Raw genomic sequence first — 26,425 nt, 5'->3', positions numbered from 1 at the left:
TATCTGAAAACATGTCTTATATTTTAGATTCTTCAAAGTAGCCACCCTTTGCTTTTTTATTAATAAGGGAAATAATTCCACTAATTAACCCTGACAAAGAACACCTGTGAAGTGAAAACCATTTCAGGTGACTACCTCATGAAGCTCATTGAGAGAACACCAAGGGTTTGCAAAGTTATCAAAAAAGCAAAGGGTGGCTACTTTGAAGAATCTAAAATATAAGACATGTTTTCAGTTATTTCACACTTTTTTGTTAAGTACATAATTCCATATGTGTTCATTCATAGTTTTGATGCCTTCAGTGAGAATCTACGATGCAAATAGTCATGAAAATAAAGGAAACGCATTGAATGAGAAGGTGTGTCCAAACTTTTGGCCTGTACTGTATATATATATATATATATATATATATATATATATATATATACATATATATATGTACAGTTGAAACCAGATATTTACATATACTTAAAAAAAAACCACAAAAACATTTATTTCTTTACTGTCATACATTAAATCAGAGTAAACTTTTTCTGTTTTAGATCAATACATATTAACATATTTTCTGCATTTGTTAAATGTCAGAATCGAGCGAGGGAGAATTTGTATGTGTTTTTTTTTATCACTTTCATCAAAGTCAGAAGTATACATACACTTCCTTAGTATTTTGTAGAAATGCTCCGAAACTGTTTCACTTGGGCCAAACGTTTTGGGTATCCTTCCACAAGCTTTCTACAATAGTTTGCTGGAATTTTGGCCCACTCCTCTTGACAGAACTAGTGTAACTGGGTCAGGTCTGTCGGCCTTCTTGCTTGCACTCGCCTTTTCAGTGCCGCCCACAAATGTTCTATGGGATTGAGATCAAGGCTTTCTGATGGCCACTCCAATACCTTGACTTTGTTGTCCTTAAGCCACTTTGTAACTAATTTGGAGGTATGCTTGGGGTCATTGTCCATTTGGAAGACCTATTTTGCGCCCAAACTTTAACTTTCTGGCTGCTGTCTTCAGATGTTGCTTCAATATATCCACATAATCTTCTTTTCTCATGATGCAATCTATTTTGTGAAGTGCACCAGTCCCTTATGCAGCAAAGCAGCCTCACAACATTACACTACCACCCCCATACTTCACAGTTTGGATGGTGTTCTGAGGCTTCAACGAACTGTTACATTTTTGTTTTGTCAGACCACAGGACATGTCTCCAGAAATTAAGATTTTTTTCCCCTTGTGCAGTTGCAAACTGTAGTCTGGCTTTTTTATGGTGGTTTTGAAGTAATGGCTTTCTTCTCCAATAGTAACCTTTTAGCTCATGGTGGTACAGGACTCGTTTACTGTGGATAATGACACTGTCTTACCAGTTTCAGCTAGCATCTTCACAAGGTCTTTTGCTGTTGTGCTGGGATTGATTCGCACATTTCGAACCAAAAAACTTTCCTCTCTGGGACTCAGAATCCGTCTCCTTCCTGAGCAGTATGATGGTTGTACATTCCCATGATTTTTATACTTGCGTATTATTGTCTGAACGGATGAACGTGGGACCTTCAGGCATCTGGAAATTGCACCTAAGGATGAGCCACACTTGTGGAGGTCCACACTTCTTTTCCTGATGTCTTGGTTGATTTCTCTTGATTTTCCCATGATGTCAAAGAAAGAGGCTCTGTGTTTGAGGTGTGCCTTTATATGCATCCACAGTTCAAGAGGAGTGGAGCAAAATTCCAGCAAACTATTGTAGAAAGCTTGTGGAAGGATACCCAAAACGTTTGGCCCAAGTGAAACAGTTTCAGGGGAAATTCTACCAAATACTAAGGAAGTGTATGTATACTTCTGACTTTGATGAAAATCACTAATTTTAGTGACGGCTAATCACTGTCACTCTCTCATTCGCTTTACCACACATTCCCCAAGCACAATCACATGCCGGCCCTGCTATTCTCTTAAAGAGATCGACTCACACACCAAGGCACAAGTATAAATCGACACAGTCATGTTAGCAGCTCCTTGAGGCTGTACAGCATAAGCAAAGTGGTGCTTTAAGCTCAGTACATCAGCATGCTAATATACCCAATGATAATGCTAGTATGTTGATGTTGAGCAGGCATGTTTGCCATCCTTTTATTTTTTATTTTTTTACTGTGTTAGCATTCTAATACTTGCTCATTTGTCATTAGTTTGCACGTTTGGTATTCTTAGTATAAGTATTGGATACACAGAAATGTTGAACTGATCATTAGGAGTTAATGTCCATGAACCATGAGTATTTGTACCAAATTTATTGTCAATCCGTTCAATAGTTGTTAGGACATTTCCCTAAAAGTGAAGAACATGTTGTCTGAACCAAATTTAATGGCAATCCATTAAATAGTTGTTGAGCTATTTCAGGCTTCTAGGTGGTAATATTTGTATTTTTATAAATGTGGAGCTTAACAAGATAAAGTCAATGAAAGGAATATCTCATTAAAAGGTGCAATATGTAATATTGTGTGTAATACTGGCAGCTAGCGGTTAAAATAGTTACTGCACTACCAATTCAAAATACTGGAGAGTCGTCTCCCCCACCCCCTCCTGCCCAGACTCGAAGTTCACGGAGGTTGCCAGGTTGAGACCGCAGCATTCACAACAATGTTGCTAGACGCTTGTCTCACATAGCCAGACGTTACTCCACAGCACAGCAGAGTAGCTAACGTTAGATGCTGGCTATATTGACAGTCATAAAAGCCCTTGCTCACGCGGAGCTCTGTAACCAACTGACAGACACACTTTTTCGGCTTAAAATTACAGTATGAACCGCTAAAAACACAACAACCTCACTGTCCTCTCCACACGCCAGTCAGGCACACTTCCTCGGCTTAGAATTACAATACGAAACGCTAAAAATACCACTACCTTGCCGACACACTTCATTGGCTTAGAATTACGGCAACAATCGCTAAACACACTGCAAACTCACAGTCCTCTCTTTCCGATTTACAGCCCCTCTCTCGTGGTTTAAAATAACTCACCGTTGTCGGCTCCAGCCGCTGAAGAGGCTACACGCTGTAACCAGCCATGACAACAGTTAGCAGGGTTAGCATGGCGGCGTTAGCCAGGACCAGTCGGGATCACTTTACTGGCTATGTCTCAATTGTTTTTGCGAGTAACCAACTCGGTTACTCTAGCTATATAATTCAATGTGAGTACACAAATGTTGAAATGACAAAAAATGCCCGTCCCTAGTAGCTGTGATAAATTAGCATGAAGCTAATGCTTACCTGTTCAGGAGAAAATAAGCCAACTCTGCGTCCTTTTGGGCTCTAAGCTGTCTCCATCTTTCAAATACAACTCCAGTATTTACCAGGGGATTGTTACGTCTCTGGTCACGCAACTGTTAGAAACATGCCGTTTTCTTTTTTTTATGTCATGTAAAATCTATCTCCGTTGATCCTGTTCGTTTGTTTGCTGCTTTCATGGCTGTACTACCGTTACAGCTGTAGCGTGCTGGGTTTACGTTTTTACAGGTATATCTGGCAACCCGGCCTGCCTGTCAAACTGATGATAATAATTGTTGATAACAACACACAGATCAAAACATAAACATAAATTCCGTCACGGAATGTAAATTTCAAAAAGAAAAAATACTGAAATTAGCATTGTTGTCAGAAAAGATAGTATTTCAGTTTAACATGTTTCCTTAATATCTGATGAGGCATTGGTGTCATTTTTGGATTTATTACAGTATAAATATTACATATTGGACCTTTAAAGGTTGTAGTGTGACAATTAATATTTCTTTCTTCTTGTATTACTTATTTTAAGCAGGTAATTAAACGTTTTGTAGAAAAATCATACAAGAGATGAAGTAATATTCCAGGCAGATTATTTTTTATGTATTTAAACATGACTGGAAGGCAGATATGAACGGTGTATATCCCTTCTTTTCTAAAAAGCCTAAAAATCACATGTGAGAAAACAAGCATCACAGAAGGTCCAAAAGCCTAAAACTGCCTTTGTGGTGGGATTAAAATTCAATTGTGGGGGCACGTCTAACAGCGATGCCGTTCCACAACAGCGAAGGCTTGATCCCCTTCACAGTGCAAACAGCTCTTCCTCCTCATGCTTCAGTAACCAAAAGCTGCTGTGTATTGTCTTCAGTTGCGCTTAATTTGATTCACAAGACCGTTATGGACTAACAGTGTACAAAAACTAAATCTATGAAGTTGTTATTGTTTTCTGTTGCTGATGATAGGTTTGTTTACATCAGTAAACCAGTCAAATGGCTTGTATGTTTTATTGAAGGCCCAGGGTCCAGGACCCCGATTCACCACTGTATTTATTATAATCATTCAAGAATCCGAAAAAGGTTTTTTTTTAGGTTTTGTATGTCACCTATATACTATACTATGAAACTATAACATGAAAACACAAGCTTTAATGTCTGAACCGAGACGGCACTACATGTCTTCTCTTTTATTAATCAAAAACACAATCAATGGAAACTTTCATCACAGCATTTCACCACTTCTGTTTTCCCCTTCACAATAAAAGCTCTATGGCTTAACGCCATCAGACACCATATATATACATATATACTGACTGAGTTTATACCGTTCTCTTAATACATCCATGTTTTATACTGCAGCCTATATCTATGACACCAGCAGAGTGTCTGAGGCTCCCAAGACGGGGGAGCTCCGAGGCTCCGTCCACCATCTGCCCGCCCCCCCATTAACCTATAAAATGATGTGTTTTCTCATGCGGGACAGGAGAAGACACAAAATCAATGCATCTCTATTATTGTGCGGGCATAAATTCTCAGAGTTTTGCGGGTGCGGGCGGAGGTGGACATACATATTGCGGGAGCGGGCGGGAGTGTAACACACGTTGCGGGTGTGGGCGGTAATAGTCAGAAATTCCGCGGGAGCGGGATAGTATAGTACATTTATCATTTTCACCAATATTTAACATTGATTATGTCAGATATCTAAAGATAACATTTTTCTTTCAGGGACAAGGTTTGGAATTGGGTACAGGTTCACAGCGATCCACAACAGAGTAGATTTTTCCAATGTTGACGCCCTTGTAGGTCCCAGTGATGTACGCCCATGTCGTCTGCCCGTTGCTGTAGGTGCGGCTTAGGCGAGCTGTGTAGGGGATGTCTGCATTATACTTATGTCCCACCATACGGACACTGCAGGAGTGGTTTGGTGGGACATTTTGCTCCACAGAGACCGAGTAGGTTTTTGACTCCACCACAGTGGTTCCACTGGAGAATTGCTTTGTTGTTTCAACACTGAGCGTAATACCTGCAGAGCCGATGAATGGGATTTTGGCGGTGATGCTATTACTGACCCCAGTCATGATAGCAGTGCTGGTGTCCCACCTTTTCTCCTCCATGTAGGTTTTTGAGAGCTCAAATCTTTTCACAACTGGGCTGCACTCATTGTTGGCTATGATGGACTTGGTCATGGTCTCTGGAGGATGCTGGAAGACTGTAACATTAGTGTTGTAATTGACATTGGAAATGCGCACGCTGCTTATTTCTTTATTGAGGGTCAGGACCTGGTAGCTCTTGTACCAATACTCATCACCATTCCAGGGAAGGAAGAAAGCCTCGTGTTTAACACTCACCTTCCCAAGGCCATATTTGTTCCTCCCAACATATGTGTCTCCGCATGTGGAGACTGCATTGCGAGGCACTGAACCGTAGGAGCCATCCTTCCATTCTAAAAGTTCTAAGTTGTCTTTGTTTACCAGGAACTCAAATGAGCTGGCACGGTACTCTTTCCCTGACAAGGGGTAGTAGCAGTAATGACCACTCCAGTTGGGGTTGTAGAAGCCAGATGAGCACCCGTATTTGCAGACATAGTCGGTGCGACCGGCATATCCATTGTATATTGAAACGGCACCAGACGGGAGAGAGCCAGATGAGGTCTGCCATTTCAGGTTGGAGTCACCAAACACAAAGGAGGAAGATTGACCCAGCCTGTTTTCAAATTCAGCATGGGGCGGAAGAGCCAACAAAGATCCGTTGGTTGTGATTTGAGGAATCCTGTTCCCTAGATCTGGGTTCAGAATTGGAACTATATACAAAGAAAGGGGGAAGACAAGAACAGTCATATCACATACACACGTCATAGTAGTATGGATTTGATTGGAGAAAGAAGCAGATTCCCATATTATTCTTTACTGTGGTTAAAATGTATTATAAAGACTGAGGTTCATTGTCATGTAGCTTATCAGGAGAGATTACAAAATTCATCCACAAGAAGGAAAGTCAGTAGGACTTTACCAGTTAATTTCTTATCCTCAAGTTTACAGCAATCAACCCTTTTGAAAATGAAGAATGATATACAATTATGTGTTAGAGAACAGAAAAATCTAGATAACTGGTATGTCAGCCTTTGTAAATTGATTAAAGAAGACATAGAGTCTGATATTAAAGCTGGAGACAACTATAATGTTACAAAAAAGCCATTCAATACAAAACCTTATTGGGATAAATAGTTAAAAGAATGGTGGCAATGTATGCGTAAAGCAGAAAATGTTTCTGAAGTGTTTAAATAAAATAGAAAGGAAGAAACAATTAGAAACGTTTAAGAATAGTCAGAATAGGTTTGATAAAAGATACAGATTCTACAAAAGACGTTATCAAAGAGGACTGATATTAAACCTGAAGAGAATCCAAATGTCTGACCCTTAGAGATTTTGGTCAGAAATAAATAAACTAGGGCCAAGGCGTAGTTGGAAAATACCCATGGAAGTGCTGGGGAATAATGGTAGTTTAGTGACTGGGCTGTCTGATATAATCAATAGATTTTAAGATTTCAAAGGTCTTTTCTCTAGTGAGATGTTTGACTTTGATGGGAGGTACTACGAGGACTTATGTCAGAGGAAAAATGTAATAGAGGGCTATATTTTAAAAGGGAAATATTGGATAAATAAGGATCTTAATAATAGTCTTACATAAGAAGAAGTTGAAATGGCTTTTAATAAAGCTAAATTGGGAAAAGCGACGGGGTTGAAAATATCCCAAATGAAATACTAAAATCACCCAAACTATTTTATATTTTGTGTGATTTCTTTAGAGGATGCTTTGAATCTGGCGAAATACCATCTATGTGACTTAAATCAATTATTAATCCGATACCAAAATCCCAAAATCCAAGGGTGCCTTTAAATTATAGAGGGATTAGTTTAATGAGCACAGTTTATAAGATGTATTCTACAATACTTAATGGCAGGCTTATGTTGTATTTAGAGAAAGAAGAGCTCCTTGTGGAAGAACAAAATGGGTTCCGTAAATCAAGATCATGTTCAGATCACATTTTGTATTGTCTTATAACTAAAAGAATAAGTGAAAATAAGCCAACATATCCGTGCTTTATCAATTTTCATAAAGCTTTTGATATGATCAATAGGGATCTGTTAGCATATAAACTTATAGAGTACGGGGTAAATGGACATTTTTATTGGGCACTGAAGTCTGTTTATCATAAGCCCATAGCATGTGTAAGATTGAATGAACTCCATACAAACCAGGTTCCCAACCTTTATTAGGAGTAAAACAGGGTGATGCTTTGTCCCCCACATTATTTGCAATTTATATAAATGATTTGGCAAAGGAAATTAAAGCACTGAATTGTGGGATAAGATGTGGAAATGAAATGATAAGTATTCTTTGGTACGCAGATGACATAGTATTTCTGTCACCCTCTGAAGATAATATGCAGCGGATGCTCTCCTATGATTGGTGTAATAAATGGAGACTGTTAATAATTCACTTTAGAAAACCTTTAATTACTCGCAGCACTTATGAGTTTAAAATTGGGTCACACAAGCTGAACATTGCAGATTCATATAAATATCTAGGTTTCTATATTGATGAACATTGAATTTCAGAAAAGGTGTTAAGGTTCTTGCTGATTCAGCATGTAGAGCTTTGGGAGGAATCATTGGTAAAAGCAAGAATCTGAAAGACATAAGTTTTCAAACTTATTCTAAATAGTTTCAAGCTTGTGTGTGCCCTATACTTGATTATATTGTGGGTGTTAGAGGACTTAGGAATATATCTAATTGCGAATTATTCCAAAATAGTGCCATAAGATATTTTCTGGGTGTGCATAAATATACCCCTACATTGGCGATAGTGGGAGACATTGGATGGGAATCATGTGAGGCTCGCTGGAAGGATAGGGACGCAAATATGACGAGGAAAATATTTCTCTGGGATAAACACATTCTTGATCCTTGGTCTAACGATATACACAAATTGTTTTGTAATCATGGTTTTGGTGAGTTTTTTTTAAATAATGAAAAGCTGAATATTGATTTGTTTAAAAAATCTGTTTGCTAAAAACAAAAGGCAGTGGTCCGACAATATATGGGCTAAGCCAAAATTGCGTATTTTTGTGATGATAAAACCGGAATATGGCAAAGAAAATTATGTTGTATATAATTTGACAAAAAGGCAAAGCTCTTTATGTGTTCAAGTAAGATCTGGGGTTTTGCCTTTGACTGTTGAAACAGGACGATATGTTAATTTAGAAGAGGAAAAACGGATCTGTCCCATGTGTTGTTTGAATGATATAGAAAATGAGTTCCATTTTGTTTTTTTACTGTCCTTTTTATTGTGAACAGCGTGATTTTTTGTTTGGTAAGATAAAAGCAGAGATTGATTTGGTAAATATGGATGATGCTCAAAGACTGAGATGGCTGTTCACATATGAAACATAAATTGAGGAACAAATGAGAAAAAATGAGGAAAAAAGCTCTTTATCGAGATTAACTGAGGATTTGTTGTATGTATATGTATATATTAGTATTTATGTATTTCTCGGCATGACACAGAAATAAAATATAACTAACTAACTAACTAACTAACTAACTAACATTAAACAGGGAAAAACAAGATTCAGGGCAATGTATCAAAATGTTTACATTAAAATGAGAAATGGAAGCAGTAAATCACAAGTCTCAAGGTAAATTCCAAATCAAACTAAAAATGTATGGATAGATAGCAGTGAATAGAGTAAAGTGGGGAAATGGTCTTTACTTATTGTCCAATATTGTCTCTGTTGTCATCTCTTGATGTTGTTTTTATTGCTCTTTGTGTCATGTTCTGACAAACAAATGTTTTCTGTCAATCTAAGTGTATCATAAATGAGTTAGTTTGGGAGCTTTATTTCCACACTGTGGAAAATTCCAAAAAAGTCCAAAGACATTTGCCGCTGCTCATTAGGCCTAGAGCTATGAGCACAGTTTTAATTGAAGGTGACTCTGATGAGCATATCAACATTTTAATCAACTCAGATCTTCTCTTATCTGGATTTTGGCAGCTGAACAATCAGAGGACACTATTTATATTTTAGTGAGCATATCAACTTTGAACTATTAAAGTGGAAATTACACACAAAGTAGACACAGAGACATATCAACAACAAACAAGCAGCATATATCCCATACATGCTGCAAAGGAAATTCACGGAACCAGTTTCTGTTTACCTTTTCCGATCTGTGAGCTCTTCTTCACGATGTCTTGCAGACTAGCACTAGAGGACATAGCCAGCAGGGCCGGCAGCAACAACACTGACAGCTTCATCTAAAACACAGCACGAAACCACTGAACATACTTTGAAATCATATGAAACATTTTTAAATTAGTATAATATGCCCTTGTATTGCTTGGGATATCTGTACATACTTGTTTACAACTAGGAAGACTTGAATAAAGATTACAAAAAGCATGTGCAAAATATTAAAAGTTTTAAATTGCGGAAGCATACTTAATTTTGTTCTTTTATGGGATAAAAACTCCTAAACACTTTTACATTTCCCAATTAAACATGCCACCTCTTGTATGCTTCTAGGATTCTTTAGCCAAAACACAAATGTCCACAGCACAGTACAGTAAAATGAATATACCTTACCATTTCATTGACAGTCAAACATCACTTTGTCCATCTCCTGTCACCTCCAGGCTTATATACTGTAGCTGCTTTATTGCTAAACCATAACCACATAGTTTCACTTCCACTTGGCTCTGAACTTGACTAATTTAATCATTGTAAGAGTTTTATTGTCTCTATCAGATCCAATAAATAACTCTTTATTTCCAACTTTTTCTCCATGACGGACAGTTAACACGTGTCCTTTTCTTTCAGCTTTTCTAGCAATAGAATCTCTCCAAAACCTGCAGTAAACACAACAAGTAACACCTTGTTAGATCACAGACTAAAGATGGAGAGTAGTTCTATTTCATCCCCGCTGACGGTGAAGGCAGCGTCTGTGCCCCCCGCTCCTGGTATTAAGTTGTTTTTTCCTTTGCTGGATATAACCTTCGTTGTTGTGTTCTCACCGAAGCTATCTATTTTCCCAGCGGTTTAGTAACCGTTAACAATGAAGGCAGCATTTCCGCCACCCGCTCCTGGTGTGAAGTTGTTTTTTCTTTGCTGTATAACCTTCATTGCTGTGTTTTTGCTGAAGCCAACTATTTTTCCAGCGGTTTAGCAACCGTTAATGTGTCCGGTAAATTCGCCGCAGCTGACCTGTCGCACGCAAATTTGACTTCATGGGAGCGCCGTAACTATTTATACCTGCGCTGGTGGTCGTGACATAGTTGCAGTCTTCTCTTGAACAGCGGTGGCACTAATGAAGAAAAGCTACCGACTTTGCTATTTCTACGGACTAGAACGAAGAAGAAAAAGGTAAACAGCGGCAGAACTGGCAGCAGCATTGACGTCAATGCTTCGATTTGATTCAATGACCTACTTCGTCGGATCAAGCCTTTCATTCGCCATAAAAGAACTCATCTTAACCCAGTAAGTTTACAAGAGAGACTTGCAGTCACTCTGAGAGTCCTGGCATCCGGTTGTCGGCAAACTCATTCAGGCCTCCTGTTTCCGCTTTGTCGCACGCCGCTGAAAAAAAAAGAGCCGTGCGCGGCCTCGGCTCGCGCGCCATAAATCGGACGCGCCGGCAGGATATTACGTAATTTTGACGTCACGATGTCGCGCGCCACCTTGGATGCGTCTAGTATATAACGGCCTTTGTCTGATGCACCCACCGCTAGCCTTGCTTAGCACAGATCCTGGAGGTAACCGGCTCCATCTAGCCTACTGCTCCCAATAATTGACAAAATAACGCCATCACAGCCATCTTCTAACCGTATACAAACTAGGAACTATATTCTCAGAAGGCGAAGCACTGCTACTTAGGCGGAGTGATTAGCGCAACACTTGAAAAGCACCGTTGTTACTCTCTGCTCCTCACCACGGGGCTTCTCAGGTGCTGCGAAAAAATCACTCCGCCCAAGTAGCAGAAGTAGCAGTGCTTCGCCTTCTGAGAATATAGTTACTAGTTTGTATACGGTTAGAATATGGCTGTGTCTTATGTGATCTCAAAATATATTTATAAAATGTTAAAATCAAATAGCAGCTTCATGTTTTTGTGCTGAGTTAGCTTGGATAAATGCTGGGGAAAAGGGATTTATTACATATGATAACATAATGTATATCGGAAGAGTTTATTTTGTTTATTCAATTGATATGTGAAACTACAATGCTTACAAATAGGGATATTTCTTTGCCCTTGATGATAAAATCCAAAATTTAAATAGCTTCTGTGCTGCCAAAAACAATAATGTTTTGTGATTAGAAGAAAACAGAAAGAAAAGAAAGTAACAGTAAGAAAGTTCAGCTTTATATGTGCTGCATGAATAAAGACCGACAGGAATTCCTAGCAAAAGAGCCTATAGCTATCAAACAGGTGCACAATTTCTCCTGGTGATTTACACATTTTATCAGCAATGTTATCAATAACTTATGACTGACATTGACAGTTTTCAGGCTAAAAGTTATTTACCTGCTTCCGTTGTGCTAATTTGGCTAGGATAAATGCTACAGAAAATGAATTAATTCATATTCGAATATGAAGAGTTTATCCTGTTTATTCAGCAGGAATGTATAACTCCAGTGATCACAGAGAGGGATGTTCCAATTTTCTTTTTTTGTCTTGCCTTTGAACCAACTTGGCCTTGAACTTGATATAGTATATCGTAAATTATACAATCCAAAGATTAAAAGGTTTCTGTGATACCAAACAAACATGTCATAAAGTTGACATTTCTCTTTCTCTTTCTTTTCTCTTAGATTAAGTTAAGAGATTATTAACCTTTGAAAGCCTTATGGCTTTAACAGAAATGAAACAGTTCTGTTCTTTTAGTGCTCCAATATAGATGCAGCTTGATTTCTGCTAAAAAGATACGGTACAACCTAGAGGAAGGGGGCAGATCAGAGACAAAGGGCAGTGCAGGTATTTGTGGTTTTTGCAAAAGGTGGTTGCACCTTCAAAGATCAGCACCAACAAGTTAAAAGTTGTGATAATTTGAAGTGTGAGAGCAGTGGTTAGCGGTAATTTCATGCAGTGCGACATGCCAATGCGTTGACAGCCTCTGTAGCCTTTTTTAAGACATGTAAAAAAACTTTCATTACTTTATGTGTTTTATGTCGTAGAAAAAAAAAACGTGAAGATCTCTTAAGCTTGTGTTAACTAAATGCCTACGGGCATCTAACCAAAAAGCCATTTGAAAAAAAAAAAAAACATTGACTTCATAACAAGGAAACCGGAAGTGCAAAAATACTAACTTATTTCTGGGTTTTAGGACTCATTCCCTACAGCACTCAGAACAAAGTCATTATATTATACTGCAGTTCAATATTTTAAGTTGGGAAATAGCATGTTCTTTGTGTTGATTTGAGATGATGTGTATTCATGTGTTTATTATTCAACAACATGTTTTAACTTCAGTGATTACAGAGAAGGATGTCCCAATTATGTTTCTGTTTATTTGTTTGTCCTTGCCCTTGACCCTATGGGGCAAAACACATGCATTGTAAATAATACAATCCAAAGATTAAAAAAAGCATTGTGATGCCAAACAAACAGAACAAGGCATAAAGTTGATCTTTTCCTTTCACTTGTAAATTATAAATATATGTAAATATAAATTTAAGAGATTATTAACCTTTGAAGGCAAAAAGAATGATAAGGCTTAAAAGGAAAGTCAATACAGATCCTGGGTATACAATAAACTTAGTGTGAGTTGAATTTGTAGCAGTTTGTAGCATTTGATATTAATAAACTGCAAATAAAACGAATTGGCCGCACAATTAAGGTTTCGAAATCTTTTTTTTTTGCTGCCAAGCTAATGAATGAACCTGGTTTGCCAATAAACCACAGCACCATGATGCAGGTTAACATTTTAAATAATCTGTAGTCTTCATAACTGTTGGGACATAAAACACAAAGCAACAGACAACAACATATGATGAAGGAAAGAGAGATATAAAAGAGGGATAAACTTTTAGTCTTATTGATTTCTTCTACCCCAATATTTAATGGTCAAAGTCAAAGCCCAGATGATGTGAGCGTATGTTTGTTTTTGATTAGGCAATAAGGCAGCTATATTTGCCTGGATACGTTGGAATGGTTCATAAATCTGATGCTGAGTAATTCTTGGATACATTTGAATCACTTTTTATAGTAAGTTAGAAGTAGAAAGTTAATTTATGCAAGAAATGTACCGCCACTAACTTAATTAAAAAGCAATCATTGCATTACTACTTATAATTTGAATTTTCTCAGATGCGTAAACAGATAAGTCAGTAATTCTCATCTTCCGCATTACAAAGTCTTGTCTTTAAAACAAACACTGCCTTTTTAGCCGTCTCAGTGGCTCAAGATATGAAGTCTGGATTTGTTGGTATGCTTTAAACAAAGATAAGTAAACACTATTTTTGTTCTGTGTTTTATTTGCAGATGACGCTGCCAGTGTTGCTGCTGTTAGCCCTGCCGGTTATTTACACTGAAGGTAAACTAAAACTTCCCACGTTGTTGTTACTTTGTCCTCATTTATGTATTACTTTATATGGGATGAGGATAGAAATTGCTTTTACACAAAATGTATAGAGCAAAATATGTGTATGAAAATAGGAGGAAAGAGGAATTCACTTTATTATTGTTAGATAACATATTTGAATTATTTATTAAAACTTATTTAACTTGCTTGTATTACAGCTGTACCTTTTTGGTTTTGAGAGACAATTTACAGAAATAACCTCTTTGGAGCTGAGACATCCAAACAGTTCAGGCTGTCCTGAACTGTTCATATACTTACGAAAGTAATACACTGTAATTAGTATGTACCTTATTCCTCATATTTATTACTGTAAGCCCCACATTGACATTTAAAACATACTATAGACTTTTTTTAGGTTACATTTGTCTTCACAAGCTACTGTAGTTTAGCCTGGATCCCAGCCGAATTTAGCCCCGCCCACAACATTCGAGGTCGGGAAGTTCACATTCTGACTAGAATCTGAGTATGACCACGTCAGGCTAACTGTAGTTAGCTAATGACATTTTCCTCAGTAAGACTATTAGTAGTTAGCTTGACATGCTAACCATTGCAACTCATGTCTGAGCCAGGGGTTGAGGCAGACTAGGTAGACTATGTAAATTAAGCCAGAACATCTTGATCAACCCCTGGTGGCTGGCTGCATTACATGTCATAAATCCCACTCCCTCCATGTTAGCGGAGTGGACCAAACTAAAAAGTCAAAGTACACGTTAAATACATTTTTCACAAAGATGGTTTCTGTCATTTTAAGTCTGATCACGCTGATGTTTGTTTAGTTGTTCATTGTTCTGATAAGTTTAGGTTTTGTTTAGTTATGTGATGCTATAAAAAGGGTGAAACATCATGATAGACAGCTGTGATTGACACTCAATTGGTCAGGAAGCTGTATGAACAGGACTTCGATACCACATCTCTACTGCCTGATCACTACTGCGCAAAATCTGGCGCCAAGATTACAAGATGGCAGAGCCCTTATCCAGAATATTTTGGCTTCACTTTTGTACAGTGGAAGTGATTTAAAAACTATTTTGAGGTAAACTATTTGCATTTTTGCTCTCCATTGGCCAGTTTTTGTTTTGCCCTATAGCCTTTATTACAATTTTAGTTGATACATATTATGGATACATCATTTTATTACTGATGTCATGTGGTTTATACTTTTACTATTTATACTATTTTTCCTTTCTTTTATACAGTCCTGCTAAACCAAAGTCTGGAGGACAGAGTTAACCGATCAACAAACCAAGCTCTTCCAACTCCTCCAGATATTGAGGACAAGCTGGACCGGGTGCCCTCAATCAAGTTTGATAAAACCAACCTGGAATGGCAGATCTTTAATGGCTCTCTTCCCAACGGAGCTGTGTTCATCAACAACCAATATGTTGGACGCTTCGACTATGTCTGCCAATTCTTTGGCCAGGCTGGTTTCTACAACCATGGCATGGGTCCTTACTGCTACTACACCTTTAGAGGGAAAGAGTATGTTAGCTCTTTAATTTGGCCATTTGAGATCCTGGTAAACAAAGACAACTTTGAGTTAATGGAATGGAAAGATGGCTACTCCGGTTCAGTTCCTCAGAATGCTGTCGAGACCTGCTCTGGTTGCAATATATATGTTGGAAAGAACGAGTATGGTCTTGGGAAGGTTGTTGTTAAAGATAAGGTCTTCTACCTTCCGTATGACGGGGATGAGTATTGGTACTACAGCTATCAGGTCCTGAGCATTAGCAAAGATATATACAGTGAGGACATGTCTGATGTCAAGTATAAGACTGATGGGGTTAAAGTCATTGATTATCCTCCAGAGATCATGCGCAAGTCTTTCATCACCAACTATGAGTGTCAGTCAGTCACAGCAACAGCTACCGTCTCAAAGACAATCCAAGTGGAGCAAACGTGGGACACCAGCTTTTCAATCACAGTGGGCGTCAAGACGAGCATCACTGCCCAAATCCCCTCAATCCTGTCCACAGGTATTGAGTTTAGTGTGGAAAAAAAACTCCAGTTTACAGAGGGGACCACTTATACCGAATCCACCACCAGCACTGTTTCTGTTGAGGTCAATGTCCCACCAAACCACTCCTGCCGTGTCACTTTGGTGGGATATAAGTACGGGGCAGACATCCCTTACACTGCACGCCTCAAGCGCACCTACATCAATGGGGGGATCTCATGGACGTCCATCTCTGGAAACTACAGCAGCGTCCAAATGGGAGAAGTCCGAGGTGTGGTGGATCCCTGTGAACCTGTACCTGATCCCACTCCCTGTCCCTGAGAGAAGAATGGAAAAGGTTCTATGTTATACAGTACCTGACATATTGTGGCTACCCTTAACTTAAGTATTAATTGTAATGAAAAGCTTAAAAATAAACTTGCTTTCATTAGAAATTAGCATTTCATCATTGTTACATGTAAAATAAACTTTTAATGCAAACTAATGTATCTCAAGCCTGCATTTCTTTAAAATAAAATTTTCCACAGATTGCTTTGACAGTTCGTAAAGTTTCTTTGTTGAATAGCTGGGATGTGTCTGTGTGAACTGTAATCTCCATGGCTTCGGAGATTGTTTGTACCCTGCCTGTGCCCAGTAGGCACGTTCATCCATTCTTTGCCACCACAGACTGGTGGAACATCTGCAGCATCCTGTTACAGACATTTAAGCCTTGAAGCCTCTGCAGGAAGTGTGCCGACTCTTGCCCTTCTTGTAAGATAAGCATATGTTTTATAATTTGTGCATATTTTTAACCTGTCACGAGTTACAGCATAAGAGATCATTCTGACACCACGTGTGAACCTTAGTAGTATAAAGGAGCTTAATACTTGACGACGGTTTCTGTAAGGTTGAAATGCTGATCTCAGAACAATTTTTATATTAACAGGCAGCGGAGGGCAGCAACAGACTGTGAATGAATGAATTGAAACCGTTAAATTACTAACTAAAAACTAGAAAATAAAAAAAGAAAATCACATAAATAGCTAATTGTAATAAGGAGTTCATGTTAGAGATGTTAAACTCTTAAAAATGCTAAAAGCTAACAAGATATTTTATCTCCTAAATTGTCTTATCTCTGAATATTTTAAATAACAACACTGAAGTAATAAATAAAGTGCTGGCTCATTTATCTGTAGGTGTTTTATACCACCACCTATCTGTGACCTGCATACTGATTGAATATTTGAGTGATGATGACACAGATTTGATTTGCATGTAAGTTTATTTTATTTGAAACAACGAACTATTAAATACATTTTTCATACATTTCATTTGTTGTTTGAAAAAATTTAAATTTAAGTAGTTTTACTGTCTCATAAAATATGTTAAGGCAAATAAAACAAAAGCCGGTTTATTTTAGCTTTTCATTACAATGGTATGGACATACAGGTGTCATAAACTCATAAAACTGCTTCCAATAATTTCTTTCTTTCTTTTATTTTTCTTTCTTTTTTTTTTTAAGTGCTTGGGATCAGTTGTAGGTTTACAGGGATCCACCACACCCATGACTGTTCCTATTTGGATGCTTTCGTAGGTCCCAGAGATGGACGTCCATGAGGTCTCCCCATTTTTGTAGCTGCGCTTGAGGCGTGCAGTGTATGGGATGTCTGTCCCGTACTTATATCCCACCATTCTGACACGGCAGGAGTGGTTTGGTGGTATTTCAGTCTCAACAGAAACAGACTGGGTGGTCGACTCGTTATAAGTGGTCCCCTTGGTTAACTGGAGGGTCGTTTCAGCGCTAATCTCCATGCTTGTGGACAAGATTTTGGGGATTCCGGCAGTGATGTTAGTCTTGACGCCCATTGTAAACGAAGAGCTGGTGTCCCACCTTTGCTCCGTTTGAGAGGGTAGTTGTCTGTTTTGCTGGCTGGTTCCCATTGTTGGTGACGACAGTTGTTTGTATGTTCTGTGGAGGATAGTCAATAGATTTAACCCAATCGGTATTATACTTGACATCAGATATGTCCTCGATGATTACATCTTTGTTAAAGGTCAGGACTTGGTAGTTCTTGTACCAATACTCATAACCTTCCCACGGAAGGAAGAAGGCCTTGTCTTTAACATCTACCTTCCCAAGATCATACTGGTTCTTCCCAACATATATATTGCATCCAGGGCGGGTCTCGACTGCATTATCAGGCACTGAACCATTGGAGCCATCCTTCCATTCTAAAAACTCAAAGTTGCCTTTGTTTACCAGGATCTCAAATGGGGAGCCACGGAGCTCTTTTCCTCCACCGGGGTAGAGGCAGTAAGAACCCTTGCCAGGGTTGTAGAAGCCGGCCGAGCTGCCGCATTTGGCAACATAGTCGGTGCATCCAACGTATCCGTTGTAAATTGAAACTGCTCCGTTGGGGAGAGAGCCATCAAAGGTCTGCCATTTCAGTTTGGCTTGATTAATCTTGACAAATGAGGACTGGTCCACTTTGTTTGTCTTGGCCTCATTAGCTTGAGTTGTCGATTGGTTAGCAGTGATCTTAGGAACTATGTTCCCCAGACTTGGGTTCTGTAACATGACTGTAAAAGGAAAAAGACAGACATAGGAACAATGTTATATAAACCAAATTACATTACTAAACAATAAATGTATTCCTAATGCTTTTAGCTAAATTTGTAATAAATGCTGCAGGGCAAAAAGAAACTAGCCAATGGAGAGCGAAAATCTAAATGTTTATCCCAATTATTTTTTATTATCACTTATCTTGCTTTCTTAATAAAAAGGACTGTTAGGAGGTCAGTGACTGCTGTCATAACTGGTCAGTGACTGCTGTCAGAAATAGTCAAACTGACCTAAACACCGTGCCCAAACAGCGATTGTCCAACCATAGCTTGGTCACCGTAACTATGCACAGCTGTCAGTCAGTCTTTAGATTTCTCCACATATTTTACACCTTTAAAATTAATTAAACAAATTCAGAGGGTTGTGTCTTTTTCCATCCTTTGGGAAATTAAAAAACACAACAACAAATGTGTTGTGGATTCAATTCTGTGCTTAACTGCTCAATCATGAGATGCAATTGTTAAAATGCAGCACAAAAAAGGAAAAAAAAGAATTTAAGATATCCACTTCCTGACTGGTTCCTCTTGGTCTGATTCCTGAGATCTCATATTAATTTCAGTTGAATTTTATAAATTAATTTGTTCACATAGCGAGGACCCATCATGCACTTACAGTTGAATTGCCTTAAAAAGCAATCTTTTATCAGCCAGTATGGACTGTAGGAAGAATTACTGTAACCAAAAACCCTGTTAACATATGAACTAGTGAAGATTGTATCAAGAAAATCTAGACTAGAAAAATGTCAACCTATAAGTTAACATTAAAAGTAAAAACATATTGTTTTCAGTGCCTTGTTTTTTGATGCTAAGATGTACTGTCACTGTCCTAGCTCCATAGTTTTCTTCCGTTTCCCTCTATGTGTAGATTTTATTTAAGTGATGCATAAATGAGGACACTTGGAAAATAAACTGCAGAATGGGAATAATGGTTGTACGGTAGTTTCAGTTTAACTAGATCGTCGTTCTTCTCGCTGGCTGAGGAAAGAGCAGGCAGGGCAATCAGCAGCAATACTCACAGCTTCAGCTGCAGAAGAAACAGAAGAAAATAACTGTTCATTGCTGTAATAAAATAACTTCAAATCTAACCCTGGTGAAAATATCAGAACATCAAATGTTGAGCTACACACGCTGGGACGCCATGATGACACACACAGACTCACAAGGTGAAAACAATACCAGTGTCTCTGTCATGGCTGGAAATTAAGTAAACATAGATTCATGTTTTTGAGAGACAATCAGTTATCACTAATAATGTGTGCTGCCGTATGTGAGCAAACAAGGAAATAATCCAAATAAGACAAAAGCAGGCAGACATGATCAGTTCAGTGGATTTATGGGAAAGTTGGAAAAACTTACAGTGACAGCGGTCAAAAGTCCAGGGATCAGGCAGAGGGTCAGGCAGGTAGGCAGACGAGCAGGTAGGACGGAAGATAGGCAACAGGTGACAGGTAACAGATGCTAGAAAGCCAAAAGGCAAACTGTTAGCAAGTGGAGGAAAAAAGCTGGTATAAATACTGCAGAGCTGATAAGGAAATGGCGTGGCAGGTGGGGAAATGGCGGGGAAGCTCAGATGAGGGAATTTTTTAAAATCCTGTTTATCCCGTTATACCTGCAATTGGCATTTATGTTTCCTGATGGTGGACACACTCGTGTTCTCTGGAGGATAGCGGGACATTTTAGACAAAGACACGTAAGGAAGAATGAGACATACACTATAAAATAATAATTCAGCAACATGTTTCTTGCTTGTTGGCCAGTAAATGTTCCTCCATTCTCCCTGCTTTTAAGATTGATTTTAAATATACAGTATTGTTAAGGCTCTGCATTGTCAGGGTCACAGTTCCTGGTGAGATAGTGTCAAACCATGAGAAAGTGAAGCAGATTTCAGCTGAAAAGCAACCATTTCTCTGCAGGCACAATTTGGTTGTGTGTCCTTCAGTAAGGGCTTGTAAAGTCAGACACATGGATTTCTGTTAGTTAAAACACACCACTTTTACTGTAAAACACCTTGTAACTTTGTTTAAAAAATGTGCTATATTACCACTTATAGTTATTGTTATTAAATTGAATTGTAAACCAAGTTCCATTAGTAACCCTCATACATATTTTTTATATTCCTTTTCATGTCCTAAGATGTCACAAAAAAACAAGATGCAAAATTAAATTATTATTACTATTGCAAGATGTACAATAAATAATTTTGCCACATTTTTTTTTATTGATTTAGGATCAACTTTTTATCCAAATTGCATAGGCATGCTACATATTTTATAGACTGCCATAACATTATTAATTTGTTTAAGTTCATTAATGTTTTTGCTAAAATCTTCACTTGCCCATTATGATGTGATGAGTTTCATAGTAAGTGTAGCTAGCAGTAATTTTTACTTCAACCAAGCCTACTTGCCCATATAAAGTACCAGGTAATCTAATTTTCCAGTTTAAAACAATATTCCTGATGTATAATCACCTTCCGTTTAGTCATCTACACTGTAAGAAAAAAACGGATAATGTCTTGGCAGAAAATTATCAGTACATTTTCCGTTAAGTTTACGGACGTTTCTGTTTATCCAAATACAAAAAAGTGTATATATTTACAGTGTATGCTCTGTACCTTTGACGGATGTTTCTGTTAGTCCACAAAATGGAAAAAATCTGTAAAATTGCAGCATAGCCTCAATTCTAATTAAAACTGTACTGTCAGATGAAGCCTCAGTTTTATGATACTGTATTTTTTTATACTCAAACAATGCTTTACAGTAATACAATGGCTGCTACCATCACAAGACCAATTAGTGTGCTAAATTAATTAACTAAACAGCTACAACATGATCAAATAATCCACCATAAACAAAATAACATGTTTATTTATTTTACAAGAGTTCTTCCTTAACGAACTTAACAAACATCTCATTACTCATTGTAACATGAAGTAAGTAGTGAGTTAAAAGAAAGATTCATAAGACTTGAAACATCCCCCCCTCCATGTATCTGATTTAGTTCATAAAAAACACATATACACATACACATACACACATACACACACACACACTAACTGACAAAACAATTATACTGATTGTAAGTGCCATACAATTACATGAGCAGGAATCATTTCAATGTGTGCCTGCAGAATTTGTAGTGCATTGCGGAATATTTATTCTAAACTTGAATAAATAAAACCAAAGATGATCAAGAGAGCAAACATTCTGTCTACTGCTGTCAGAGAACATTCTTACTTAGAAAATACTCACATATTGAGCTAAAGCTTCAAACAGGCCTGAGGGTCAATGCATTAGAACGGTAGCCTAGAACTCTAGACGCACCCTAGTGGCAGCAAATTTAATTTGCTGCCACTAGGATGGTGGGTCTGGCTTGTCAGGCTATGTGAACGGAGCATTGTCAAAGTTCTGGCCGTAAAACTAGTACAGCAGTATATAAAGTACACTGTACAGCTGATCCCAATTTAATTTACAGTTTTAAAGTGTGCAATATAACACTTGAAACACCCCCACCTCCCCCTTTCACAAACCCATGCTAAACTCTCCTGTGAACACAACATATCTATGTAGAAACACAATCTGGCAAAAAGCTCAGATTAAAAGTGGAACACAACAAATTCTGTTTGAATCAAGCTTTTAGCCCACATGTCTGTTACAGTTTTTTACTAGGGCTGTCAATCGATTAAAAAATGTAATCAAATTAATAGCAGACTCTGTGATTAATTAATCTAAATTAATCGCACACATCATTTTTGCTGTGAAAGTATTTTAATTATTTCAATTCAAATGAATCAATGAATAATCAGAATTAGTGACATTACAGTTTTAAAAAAAACTCTTTTTATTATTATTTTCACTGTTCAAATAATGACCATATACATATATATGTATATATATATATATATATATATATATATATATATATCACAATAAATAATATGCCCTAATATGCTGAGGAAATAAATTCAAAAGGGTATTTCAACAATAGCGAATGCACCGCAAGTCTGTAGATTATTTATTATTATTATTTAGATTATTGAACGCACCATCTCTGTCTGTGTTTTTCCGACAACGGCAGAAACACAGTCAAACTCTACACCATTTAGCGTTAGCTGTCAGTATTTTAACCGTGCTTAATCCAGCTACTAGCTAGCGGAAGGCTAACGTTACCTGCTGTTGAGTGTAGTGTTATCCATAGACAGTTAAAGAAACTTCTGTTGCGCATTCTCTCGTCTCCCTCCTTCATTTTACAGTTGAATGGTAGCTAGACTGGCTCTGGGTGAAAGGTCAATTTGGAATGGATTAATCCATAAAAATAAAAATTTTCTCAGATGAATTAATCAAAATGCGTTATTTTAACAGCCCTATTTTTTACAATCACTTTGGCACTAATTTCGGAACCTTGACGTAATTTTTCAAAACTCTAGACACAAAACTCACAACCAATGATCAAAATACACTTTTTTCAATTGCTCGGATACAATACACATAAACCAAAGATCATTTGTTCATTTAACAAAATTAAATTTCAGATGATTGTCTATTCATTTCATTACAATCATTTAACTATCAATCGATACAACTACTCAAAATGATAAGTAACTGTTGCATTACTCTTAATGCATATAGTTTTATGGAAACAGACAAACAATATTCCATGTTTAGATCATGAAAGTTTCAAGATAACGAGATTCATTGTCACCAATTAGTGTTGAGCATGAACCAATTAGACTATATTATCTATGGATGTAATATTTCATCATCATTCTTTACTGTAATGTACTACTGTTCACAGTATCAGGCACTGTTTCTATGAGATTACAGTATTACAGTACTGCACTGTATGCATGCAGGCCCTTGGAATTGCTTGTCCAATTCTGCCAACTCGTTACTGATGATTGAGATATACACTTTATATATATATATACTGTATATATATACTCATACCACATTGTTCGTCATGCCCAAAGTTTTTTTCCAAGATGTTTGGCTAATTGCAATAGAGATGAGAACCTTCGGCCAAATCCACAAGACAGAGTTGATGAATATGTAGAAGTACAGTAATCACTTCTTTGTTTTGCTTTTTACAGTACAAGCAAGTTGAGGAACACTGCATTTTATGTTTTACATACTTTTGTTTTTCTATTTTTTAGCTAATTATTTTAGCTAATGATCGTACTGTATTGTTTTTCATGGATACATTTCATGTTTTGTTCAATGATTCCGGTGTGTCTGTAGTATTCTCTCTACTACTGCAGTACTTTTACAGGGATGTATTTACATCTAGTACCATAATGAAACATGTATCACGTATTTTGTACTGCAATATTTAATAATTGTACGAAGAATGACCCAGTGAAACTATGGGTAGCTTGTGTGTGGGTGATCTAAAGTAACGTTTCGATAGTATTTCATACTATCCTCTATTCCTCTAGCTCTGAGTAGTGATGACTTCATGAGCTTCTTTAATGATAAAATTACAACAATTAGAGATAAAATTCATCACCTTTTGCCCTCAACTTCTGATGGTTCACCTTTCAACGCAGGACCGCTAGAAAGAACAACTATTCCCGACATATACTTAGACTGCTTTTATCCTATAGACCTTCAACAATTAATGTTAAAGATATCCTCAGCTAAGCCATCTACCTGTCTCTTAGACCCCATCCCAACGAGATTACTCAAAGAAGCGTTACCCGTGGTAAACACTTCATTACTGGATATGATCAATATGTCTTTATTAACAGGTTATGTACCGCAGTCATTTAAAGTAGCTGTGATAAAACCTCTTCTGAAAAAACCCACCGATCCTGATGTCTTAGCAAACTATAGACCTATATCTAACCTTCCCTTTCTCTCCAAGATCCTTGAGAAGGTGGTTGCTAATCAGTTATGTGATTTTCTACATAGCAATAGTTTATTTGATGACTTTCAATCAGGATTTAGAAAGCATCATAGCACAGAGACGGCACTGGTGAAAATTACTAACGACCTTTTAACTGCTGCAGACAAAGGACTTGTCTCCATACTTGTTTTACTAGATCTTAGTGCTGCATTTGACACTATTGACCATTCAATCCTGTTACAGAGATTGGAACACTTGGTTGGCATTAAAGGAGTTGCTCTGGGCTGGTTTAAGTCCTATTTCTCTGATCGATCTCAATTTGTAAATGTTAATGATAAATCCTCCAAGTACGCTTAAAGTTAGCCATGGGGTTCCTCAAGGCTCAGTGCTTGGACCAATTCTATTCTCCTTATATATGCTTCCTCTAGGCAATATTATTAGGAAACACTCAATTAACTTTCACTGTTATGCGGATGACACCCAATTATACTTGTCAATCAAACCAGACGAAACCAGTCAGCTAGCTAAATTTCAAGCGTGCATTAAAGATATAAAATCCTGGATGACCTATAATTTTCTGATGTTAAACCCTAACAAAACTGAAGTTATTGTGCTGGGACCTAAACACCTCAGAACTTCATTATCTAAAGATATAGCTACTCTGGATGGTGTTGTCCTGGCCTCCAGCACTACTGTCAAAAATTTAGGAGTTATTTTTGATCAGGATATATCCTTTAATGCCAATCTAAAACAAACCTCAAGAACAGCCTTTTTCATCTTCGTAACATTGCTAAAATTAGGAATATCCTGTCTCAAAACGACGCTGAAAAACTAGTCCATGCATTTGTTACTTCTAGGCTGGACTATTGTAATTCCCTACTGTCAGGTTGCTCAAATAAGTCCCTTGAGACTCTCCAGCTGATCCAGAATGCTGCAGCGCGTGTTCTCACAAGAACTAAGAAAAGAGATCATATTTCTCCTGTATTAGCTTCTCTGCACTGGCTTCCTGTTGAATCCAGGATTGAGTTTAAAATCCTTCTATTGACCTACAAAGCTCTAAATGGTCTAGCACCATCATATCTAGAAGAGCTCCTAATACCCTATTGTCCCACTAGAGCACTGCGCTCCCAGAATGCAGAGTTACTGGTGGTACCTAGAGTCTCTAAAAGTAGAATGGGAGCAAGAGCCTTCAGCTACCAGGCTCCTCTCCTATGGAACCAGCTCCCGATCTGGGTTCGGGGGGCAGAAACTGTAATCGCTTTCAAGAATGAACTTAAAACTCTTATATTTGATAAAGCTTATAGTTAGGGAGAGAGGAGTTGCAGTGTTCACCTAACTGGCCCACCTGCTTCTCTTCATAATTGTTAGATTAATAATACATAACAAAGTAGAGGGAGACAGGCCAGCCAAGCCCGATCCGGCAGGGGGATAGTTCTAAGCCCGAAAAAGCTACCTCTCCTTATGACCTGTCTCTCTTAGTTACGCTGTTATAGTTCTAGACTGCCGGGGGACTTCCTTCCTCTGACACACTGAGCTGCTCTCTCCTCTCCCTTTCTATTTTCTATTTACTATTTACTTTTACTATTACTATTTGTGTGTATCCAGTCCCAGAAATGCTTGTTACTAATCCTAGCTTACTAGTCCTTATGTTTTTTTCCCCCAGCGTATTTCCTTGGAGAACGTTGGCACCAAGATCCTGGTTCCAGCTGTCGCCGTGGTCCTGCTGCACTCCCTGCCGAGCTCAGCGGTGCCCTGCAATGTCATGCTGCTTCCTGCTGAACCCTGCTGCTTCCTGCTGAACCCTGCAGCTCCCCGCTACATCCAGTCACTGTTCCACTATTAATGTGACTATTATCGCCACTGTTCATCACGCCCCCAACCGGCCCGTCAGACACCGCCTACCAAGAGCCTGGGTCTGTCCGAGGTTTCTTCCCAAGAGGGAGTTTTTCCTCGCCACTGTCGCACTGCTTGCTCTTGAGGGAATTACTGTAATTGTTGGAATTGTTGGGGCTTTGTAAATTATAGAGTGTGGTCTAGACCTACTCTATCTGTAAAGTGTCTCGAGATAACTCTTGTTATGATTTGATACTATAAATAAAATTGAATTGAATTGAATTGAATAATAAATTAGTTTT

The 26,425-nt window shown here is 37.9% G+C and overlaps 2 protein-coding genes across 2 annotated transcripts; one reads left to right on the top strand and one right to left on the bottom strand.

Annotated features, from left to right (window-relative positions):
• Positions 1-4,977: 4,977 nt before the first annotated feature.
• Positions 4,978-9,574, bottom strand: LOC114556273 (natterin-3-like). The gene is made up of 2 exons (XM_028579183.1): positions 9,478-9,574; positions 4,978-6,056 (listed from the first exon to the last, which is right to left on the bottom strand). The coding sequence occupies exons 1-2, from the start codon at positions 9,572-9,574 to the stop codon at positions 4,978-4,980; spliced, it is 1,176 nt and encodes a 391-aa protein (XP_028434984.1).
• A 3,642-nt stretch (positions 9,575-13,216) lies between these two features.
• LOC114556272 (natterin-3-like) lies at positions 13,217-16,166 on the top strand. The gene is made up of 3 exons (XM_028579182.1): positions 13,217-13,225; positions 13,792-13,843; positions 15,088-16,166. Exons 1-3 carry the CDS (start codon positions 13,217-13,219, stop codon positions 16,164-16,166), a joined length of 1,140 nt encoding a protein of 379 aa, XP_028434983.1.
• The last annotated feature ends 10,259 nt before the right edge of the window (positions 16,167-26,425 follow it).

This window comes from Perca flavescens, chromosome 5 (assembly GCF_004354835.1).
Source record: "Perca flavescens isolate YP-PL-M2 chromosome 5, PFLA_1.0, whole genome shotgun sequence".
Classification (NCBI taxonomy): domain Eukaryota; kingdom Metazoa; phylum Chordata; class Actinopteri; order Perciformes; family Percidae; genus Perca; species Perca flavescens.
This window is presented reverse-complemented; position numbering and strand designations above follow the sequence as displayed.